Raw genomic sequence first — 9,305 nt, forward strand, 5'->3', positions numbered from 1 at the left:
AGATTAAGTCATAAGAAAAATGGCTAACAAAAACACGACTGTACAATGGCATAGGGTTCTCATGATAACACTATCAAACATCAAACTCTTTATCTCCCTTGAGTCTCCGTATCGTGGCAAGAAGAATCTACCTGTATCCTCCAGTTTCTGCAACAAAGGTTTGGCATGCTCCAAAGCTGCTCCTCTTGGTGCCTCTCATACTTCCATCAGATGAGCGTGGTATGAAAGGAACCATGAGCCGTGGCCCTATCTTTGTTATGAACTCTGAGCATCTAAACAAAAGCAGCGCAAAGATGAAAGTATCTCTCGGATCCACATGCTGCAGTTTATCGCAGAATGGATTTATTTTCCCCCGCACTGGCACGTTATGTTTAAATCTTCCTTGCAGATGAATTCATTCTAGCTTTACAATCTCTAGTCTCTGTGATACGGATGTCACTCTCACCTTTTCCTGGGAGTTCTCTTTTGTTCTGGATAGGCTATACTTTTCAACATGCCGTGTCTTCATTGATTTCCCCCCTTGTGTTTAATTTTATTTGATATCGTGCTGCAGCTTGTTTTGTGCTTTGTGGCAGATTCATTAGCTTTAGACATATAGTTATAATTATATTCATCTGTATTTGAAATTGAATTTCCATTTGCCAGTACATTAAACACAATCACATGTCATACACGTACATGGGGGGAATTTAAGTTGATTAGTTTACTTATATAACCTACTTTCTGTTGGAATGTGACTTTTGTTGGTCTTTAGCACCATCGATGTAATAACAGGTCTTCGCCACGAGTGTCGCTGTCTTCTCTCTCGCGAGATTACCAGACCGGAAGCGACGAAGGCGAAGGTCGGGACGTAAACATGGCAGCCCGCAGTATGCTGAGGTCTGCGTGGACCTCATTTTCGGGCATGAAATTAGTGAACGTGAAGGTCCAACAGAGGATAAATGTTCCACAACTGCCGGCGTTAACCATTCAGAGTCGAGGGATCCGCCAAGGTAAGATTTATCTGCAACCGTTAAGATTATAGCGCACCAATGTAAGAAGAGCTAATGGTAGCTAGCATGTTAACTTAAAGACACTGACAGTTAGAGGCAGCTCAGAAGTTACTTCATCTTAGACCTGCATACAGCATGCTCCTCTAAGGAAAAACTACAACATTCATTCATTCGTTTATAACTGTAGCCTCATCTAACCACATTCTAAGTAGGCACCATAACAGGAAAGCAGTGAAGAATGTTTTGGTATTTATATTTCTAACATCATAAAATGTCTGTTTTACAGTGGTGGAGAAGCAGGAGGGTAAAACAACAACGGTAGGTAAACCCAGTAGTAATGATTTATTGAGTTGTTAGATATACATTATATAAGCACTTAGTGTTTTGAAGTTGGAAGCTCAATAGAAAAAATACACATATATATTGTATATAATTGGTTTGTATTGTTATATCAGGCTATTTACTATAGAAACAAATTAAAAGCCAAATAGATAACTAGTATGGATGTTTAAAGGTGTAGCATGCAGCATTTCCTGCTAAAAACAACTGATACAAAAGTAATCCCTCTCAATCATCCCGTATACTAGAAGTGTGTGGTGGTGTCTGTATCTACAGAGAGCCTGCCCTCTGCCTGTATTTTCTCTTCTCTTCTTATTTTGCTGTTTGTTTGGGGCGTTTCTGGGCATCAGAAAGGAGCCTTTAGGGCCCGACATGGGTGTGCAGCCCCGAGCCAATATCAGCGTGCAGGGTGTGCAGCCTGTTCTCTTCCCGAGGACTTCAAATACTGTCACGCCCCTCAGTGTCTGATACCGAGGCGCCCTTAAGCTATGATTCAATTGCTATGAAATCATATATGGTATTTGCAGCTTGAAGCGCTCACAGCGGTCGCTCTATTTGGATGCAGGCCCATTACATCATTGCAAGTCAAAGCACAGAATCATAAGTATCAGCTTGTTCTCCAAAAGGAGAGGCTCTGTCAGATATGAGGAGATGCAACAAAGGCAACTCCTTTAACCTGCACTGGGACACGTCTGCAACCTACACTTAGATCAGATAGTGGGAGAGGGGGAAATCACTTCCTCTTACTGCACAAATATTCCGTCAACCTGACAAGGAACCTACCGTAACGTATTATATCCCTAACTGTCAGATTGAGGGACAAATAGCGAACGCTCCAGCAGGACCACAGCCTCCAAACCCCACAGCCAAGTGTCCCATCTACAGATGGAACCTGCAGCACAAATACAACTACACGGTATGTGACGAGCAAAGCAATCTCAGACGTCCTGAAAAGTGCTTCAGCGTGTTTATTGTGTCTGGTTTGCTTTCTCGTCTTTTGTTTCCACCCCTCCAGGATGTCCTGTTGCTTAGTCAGTTCATCAGGTCGGATGGAGGGTTGCTGCCGAAGAGGATCACTGGTCTCTGTCCACAGGAGCATCGCAAGATTGCCATCTGTGTTCAGATGGCTCACAGAGCAGGTCAGTGTTACTGCCTGCCCCCTTCTTTGTGTATTTGATTCTTCGTCCACACCAAACTCAAGTTACCCTCTCATTTATAATATCTTTGACACTGAATATTAATACGTCGCATCAATGGTAGCCATCAAATTCTTAATCTGTTGTACCTTTTTGTACCTGCTTTACTAGCGTCTGTTTTTGATGACTCATTTAAATGAAGTACAAGTGACTTCTGTGTTTCCCTGTGTTGAAGGTCTGCTCCCTGACCACAAACCCAAACTTCCAGAGGGCCACGTCCCAAAGAGGCCCAAGCCACAACTTAACAGGTAATGTACACGCGTGTGTCTGCTCATATGTGTGTTTCCCACCACGATCTATCGATTCTCAGCACCAGGCTCAGTGCAACTGAAACTAGCAACGATGTATTTTCTGTTGTACAGATACCTCACTCGCTGGTCCATTGACACGGTGAAACCCATATTTAGAAGTGGACTAAAGTGGTGTAAGAAGCGCATGGATGTTGGCGACCCAATACTCAAGGACAATGTGCGCTACGGTGTCAAGCGCATTTCTATAAAACACTGAAGGACAGAAGGCCTCACGAGTCGCTACAGCAACTGGATGAGAGTGGGTGGGCCTTTTTGAATGCGAAGATGCAGTTTCAAGTGGATTGACTTCTGTGATATCCCCATGGGAAAGGGCTTAAAAGCTTCTTCCATCTGTATTTATTCTACCTTTTTGTTTATCAAGCTGCGTCACCCTCTTAATGACGCACGCTCAGCCCCGACCCAGAACCATCTTTTTCCCTCTTGGCTGGTTTTCAAAAAGCCCTTGAAGTGAACTCTGCGACAACTTAATGTGAGCAACAACTGGGTCAGTGTAACAGTTTCAAAGTAGGTGGTATATTGACTGTGTATACGCAAGGCCACACAGATGTGCAAATAAAATGTGTCTGCTTACTCTGCCTTGTAACGTGTGTTTACTGTGAAGGAACAGCTTTTGTACATGAGAGCAGATCGCAACAAAAAGCTGCATGACTGTGCTCTTTTTAGTTTATTTGTTTTAGGACAAAAACGAACAAAGTCCTAGAATATGTTAACATGAAAATACATTTTAAGGGTTGATATGAACAACAGAGACACGTGTGTGCAAGATGTGTCTTTTCACAGCAGGAAGGGAATGTCCAAATTCTTTTTCCCATCACCGATGTACATGTATCCATGCTGTGGTGTCATTGGCACATGGAAGAAGGTTAGGCCAAGCCACGACAGGCTGCGAAGCACACACACGTTGCTGGCGCATTCAAACTGAAGACTCCATGATCCTACAAACACACACACAAACACAGAGCAGGCTTGCTGTAAACAATCGCTGTGAAATGGAGGAGGCTGCCACATCATGTTGAGCGGAATGCAAAAGGAGGCTACAGTAATCTTTGGAAATCAATCCAAGATGATTACATTCTGGAGGCAGCCAAGGGATAATAATAATCCAATAAATCAACCTTTTGTGCGTTTTGATATTTACAGTCTAACCTGTTCCTTAATATGTGTGGGTGTGACCAGGTCCCAGGGAATTGAGAACAAAAGCTGGATCTACTACTGTGTAATAATGTAAACAAAAAAAGCCCTTTGATGCTGTTGCATAAAAAAGAGATGATTACGATAATTAGATGGTTCTTTCACCACTTTCTTTTTTTTTTTTTTGCCTTTTTCGAAAGTATGATTCAACTGAAAGTAAAGACATGTTTCAGGTCATAACTACACTGCTGCAGGAGAAACCCAGAGCCATAAATCAGGAGCTGTAAACCGTTTGCAAGATTGTTGTAGAGAAGGGGTGGGGGGGGGGAGCCCAACGTAGGGTCTCAGAGGAAAGCACCTGTCTTTTAGTGGCGATACATCATACCACATTTTCTCCAGAGGCCCGTTTGAAATATGTTAACTCATTCTCCTTCTCAGCAAATGCATGCGATCCGGTTAAGACGGCTGCAATGAGTGTGGCATTCATACAGCTGTGTAATGTCTGCTGCAGTGATGACACACGCAAATATATACACATGTGAAAGCCCTCTTAATAAATCAAACAGCTGTTGCATGTTTGGTCATGGGCGCTGGAAGTTTTTTGCTTTTTCTCTCACACCCATATTCGTCAGCCTGGAGTACATTCAGCTAAACCTTGCTGGACACGACTAAACACGACTAAATTCACATTATTTTCACAGTATCCATGTTTGCTTATCGTTTGCCTCCTGGGTTTGATTTTTCCAACACATGTAGTACTGTTAAACAGCTCAAATATCTGAGCTTTCCACCAGGATTTGACTACACAAACCTGAAAGACTCATCATTTTATGCTTTTAACTACACAAAAAAATGTTAAAGGCTATACAAGGGAATTACCCATCTCAGGAAAGCTAGTCTCAAATCCATTGTCATACTGCACTTACATCTTTAATGTTGAAAATGTACCACACTTGTGTGCTCTGCATACTAATTGGCAGTGGTAAATTGCCTAAAACGGTATTATTACTTGAATTGTTGTAGTTTGATTTCCTACAGATGTGAGCAGCACTATTAATCATTTCACTTCAGTTTGGCGTCAGGTGGTCCTCTTCCCATGTACCGGTTTCTGGTCTGGGTTTTATGATGATAGCATAATTATCTGTAATTTTCCTATGATGAAATTGAGAACAGCCTCTGAGTAAGTTGGCCATGAAACCAGATCCAAGAGCCCAGACATTCCTCATCCAGCATTAGTCGTCTGGTTATCAGAGAGGCCGCCGTATGCTAAAGTTCTTCCAACATATTCCCAGAAAAAACGATTCCAACACGGCAGGTAGGTTGACCGTCAGACGTTTGATGACTTTGCTTAGTTTAACCCTGCTTAACTGACTCATTCTACTGTTTAAACGACTCAGTTTCCACTTGACTCTCAGTCAGTTGAATCACCAGAATGATTCGCGCTAAAATCACTCCTCATTTAGTTGTTATGTAGCGTGGCAGTTGGAACACGAATGATTTCCAAAGGGCACTGTGAAGGCCTCGATAACACTGCTCAAAATAGACATATGAATGGATCCAGATCAAAGGATAATCTTTCTGGACTGTAGTTTTCTAAACAAAACCTCTCAAATCTCAGCGATCATAAGATAAATAAGGGCTTGCTCATGTGTCCATGTACGTCAATAGCTGCAACAAATACAGTCAGAAAAGATATCTGTCTGCGTGTGATGTAGCGACTGGTGACATGTTACAGTCTGGAATAGTCTCAACTCTGTGGTTTCACCTTTAGGAATGTCATCCATGAGTTCATCCAGGAAGACGATTGTTTGGTTCACAACACCCACTTCCAGGTTGCTTTTCTTAGGATTCTTTGCTTTGCTGAAGTGTAGGAAGTTGTCAAGCCTCCTTGCTTCTGAGTGAGACAGACCTAAGCAAAAAAAAAGAAACAATGCACATTGGTAAGTATTTCAAACTAAATCACAGCAACGATGATGCGATTGTACCCCGGAATGATGTCAAAATATACATAGGCACAATTTCAAAAAGTGTGTATATGCATCCAGTCCAACTGAAATAAATACATATATCTCATGAAACATCTCAGGGTCATTCACATGCTGCAGAAAATATTGACACAGTCACCCACCCGCCATGTGACAGAGTGATACATATTTACCACCAAAGCTGCGGTTGATCTGGACAAGACCATGTGGATTTTTGACCAAGGCGCCGCGTGGAACCACAGACGCTTCCTCATCGATCTGATGAACCGTCACTGCCAGCCTGCTCTCCTCATTGACTGTGGTCTGAAACCAAGAACAGTCACTCTCTGAACTGGAATTACACGGCTGTACGGACAACATCTGCCAATTACTGAATGAAACACAGCTTTGCTTACTTCATGAGTAAGAGAGAAATTAGATATTGTGAGCCGTGATGTATCTTTTGGCAAAGGTAGGACATTGTCTCTTCTGCCATTTTTGTTCATTCTACAGCATGTTGCTGTGGTAAAATATTTTCTTTGGGTATTAGTAGATTGATGGATTTATATTCATCAACTACCCACTGGATAATTAAAGTCTGAATATTATAACACTTGGGAGTTTATTCTGACAGCTCAATATTTTCACTTGCACTACATTAACCATACTTCATCCTCCATAGCAGAGGGGTCTCCGATGAAGCGACCCTTCGCAGCTTTGGTCGTCACTTCCTCGATCATAGAGTCTGTGACCAGAGGGAGCAGGAACCAGTCCATGCAGTTGAAGCTGCAGACCAAAGGACACACACACACACACACACACACACACAGGTGATGTTATGTCACACTGTGCAGACATAATAGCTACACAGACTCACAGACGAGGCTATATTACCTGTAGAGATTACTTTTATCCTGCATCTCATCTTCTCCTCTCCCCTGAGCGATAAAATAATCTTTTTTTATTCCCAATATTTTGCCCCAGAACAAGACGCGGTGGAACTTGTAGTTTTTCTTCAGGAGCACCACAGAAGTCTGCAGAGCGGCTCTTTGCTCAACGCTTAAAGTAATCCCGCTGCCGGCAACGAGTTCCAAAGAATAGGACAACACGCTTGAGTCCATTGTTGTTGTCGTAAACGACTTTAAAGCGTAGATATTAGTCAACGTAAAGATATCCGGGCGAACCAAAGCCGTTCAGGTTCCAACGTTTGGTTGCTAATGAAAACAAACCCTGTTGCGCCGGAAACGTTTGGTTACTTTTTTTTGTTTTTGTTTTTGTAAACGCCATCTTTTTTTAAACGTGTAAATGTAAAACATCTAAAACAGTAACGACACAAAAATAATAGTTGACGTCTAATTTTTGTGTGTTAGCTTGTAGTGTTTATACAGACCAGACCACTCGCGAGTCTGGTCTGACGTCATGCCCCAGCTTTTCGAGTGAGTGCGTGCGAGAAGAAGCGTAAATATTAATATGGCTGTATGTAGTTTAATTTGTTGCCTGGGGAGACATTTAATGGCAGCTTTCTGTCTCACCCCATACACTACCGGTATAGAATTAACCCCAGACTACTGGTGCTATAGGTGCAAATTAATTTTAGGTAGAACAGTCAATAAAGTGAAGAATGTGTGTCACTATTATAATAACTAAAATCGAACACAATATCTTGACATTGTCTATCTCTAAGTGTCCCAGAACTAATAATTAACCTACTTCATGATTCATTAGTATGGGATCTCCCAGTCTATCGTAACTTATCATTATCTGTTTGTTCCTCACTCGGAACAAACCGAGTTTGTTTGTTCCTCACTCGTTTCTCAATTAATTAATTATGACCTACCATAAAAAAAGTTGATTAGGAGTTAATCATTAACTAATAGTTAACTAGCAGTTAGTTCCACATTCATTTCTCATTTGTTCCCAGGTAACTATACTCATTTTTATTATCTGTTATTGTAAAGTGATAACCATACCAGTTAATGCATGAAAGCAGGGAACACCTAAATGGGAAGCAGCCATCATTGACATCATACTGTAATAAGGCAAATGTCTGCCATGAAAAAGGTATTGAACACACAAAACATATAGATACTCGGTATACAATACAGTATAGTATGTCTCTTTAAATGGATTTTTCCAAATTGTCATTATTATTTGGGACTTTTCTCTTTCTTACAGCCATCTTGTGATTTCTTTTTTTTCCTGGAGTGCTGTGTGGAGGCTGCCAGCCCTCTCTCTCTCTTTGACTAAGGAAGCCCAAACACAGGGTCTGTTTTGTGTCAGATAATTTAGACCAAAATGACTTGGTGACAGAATAAGTTAAGCTCTTTGCACAGCTGGCAGGATGCATGCTTGGATCCCTCTAACGTGGTAATAGAAAAAACATCTCAGGGTGCATTTACCATGTACAGACAATCATTGTGTGCGTTTGTCTGCATATTAGGGAATAGAAACAGCCTGAGAGCATGTTGATGTTCACCTGAATAGTTAACAAATACCTCTGCAATTAGAGATGAGGTCTTGTGGAGGTAAATTTGTCCATAGATCAAGGTAACTTGCTCTTGTGATTGTCGAGTACAGGGCAACCATCCACCATCGCAATCACCCGCTAGTCTTGCAGTATTTGCGAGTTTTCATCCTCCAATGATTACCAGTTGATATCTTCGTGTTGAAGCTTCGATATTAGATGTAACTTCCTGGTCTCAGGGAGACTGAGCAGTGCTGAAATCATTGGTTTCTCTGAGCAGCATGGGGAGCAAATCCTGTTTAAAAAGACACATCGGTTGTTTGGTTTATCCTGGCTCAGACCCAGCAGTCTCAACCAGTATACGCAGTGTGAAGCTGGCTTAACTTACTGTACACTTAGAAAAACAGGATTGGCTTCCGTCCAACAAATGATTTTGGACAGTCTGCCAGGTTCGGGCTAATCTTGTGGTTGGTGATCCTATTTTGGTCCCTCACCTTGCTTGGCAATCTTGGCTTCCACTGTATTGATTTGTTTCTGGGTTTCTGAGTTTGTAACTTCATTTAGATGTGGCAAAACGAGAAAAAAAACAACACGATAATAGGCAGGGCCGTGTTCTCGTTCATGCTGATTGAATTCATTCTAACCCTCATATCCTCACCACTTAAAGTTATAACCCTAAAGACTTCCAAGAAATCAAACCCTGTTTTCGATACAATTTATATTTGGCATTTTTTCTGCATTAGTATTTATATTAACCTGTCGATAAAGTCATTTTCATTTTAAGCGGCGGGGTGTGCCAGTGAAATTGCCTTCGCACACACAAGGGATTCACAGGAAATGAGGCATGCATGTAATCCAGCATTACCGTTTGTCATTTTATCTCACTGATATCAGCCTCATTGCTCGCT

At 41.7% G+C, this 9,305-nt stretch overlaps 2 protein-coding genes across 2 annotated transcripts; one reads left to right on the forward strand and one right to left on the reverse strand.

The window, feature by feature from the left end:
- Positions 1-840: 840 nt before the first annotated feature.
- mrps18a (mitochondrial ribosomal protein S18A) lies at positions 841-3,402 on the forward strand. The gene is made up of 6 exons (XM_079180186.1): positions 841-992; positions 1,279-1,310; positions 2,143-2,247; positions 2,347-2,470; positions 2,703-2,775; positions 2,890-3,402. The coding sequence occupies exons 1-6, from the start codon at positions 857-859 to the stop codon at positions 3,032-3,034; spliced, it is 615 nt and encodes a 204-aa protein (XP_079036312.1). The 5' UTR covers positions 841-856; the 3' UTR covers positions 3,035-3,402.
- A 168-nt stretch (positions 3,403-3,570) lies between these two features.
- On the reverse strand, positions 3,571-7,054 carry rsph9 (radial spoke head component 9; the record flags this gene model as incomplete). The annotated part of the gene is made up of 5 exons (XM_079179911.1): positions 3,571-3,773; positions 5,735-5,878; positions 6,128-6,257; positions 6,602-6,719; positions 6,828-7,054. 5 exons carry the CDS (start codon positions 7,052-7,054, stop codon positions 3,613-3,615), a joined length of 780 nt encoding a protein of 259 aa, XP_079036037.1. The 3' UTR covers positions 3,571-3,612.
- Positions 7,055-9,305: the final 2,251 nt, after the last annotated feature.

This window comes from Pholis gunnellus (assembly GCF_910591455.1).
Source record: "Pholis gunnellus genome assembly, chromosome: 19".
In the NCBI taxonomy this organism is placed as follows: Eukaryota; Metazoa; Chordata; class Actinopteri; order Perciformes; family Pholidae; genus Pholis; species Pholis gunnellus.

Excerpts from the sequence above, each read along its gene's own strand:
- mrps18a (XM_079180186.1), top strand. The coding sequence starts at position 857 with ATGGCAGCCCGCAGTATGCTGAGGTCTGCGTGGACCTCATTTTCGGGC. Across the intron at positions 1,311-2,142 it reads AGGAGGGTAAAACAACAACG|ATTGAGGGACAAATAGCGAA; the intron begins GTAGGTAAACCC and ends CCTAACTGTCAG. Across the intron at positions 2,776-2,889 it reads CCCAAGCCACAACTTAACAG|ATACCTCACTCGCTGGTCCA; the intron begins GTAATGTACACG and ends TCTGTTGTACAG.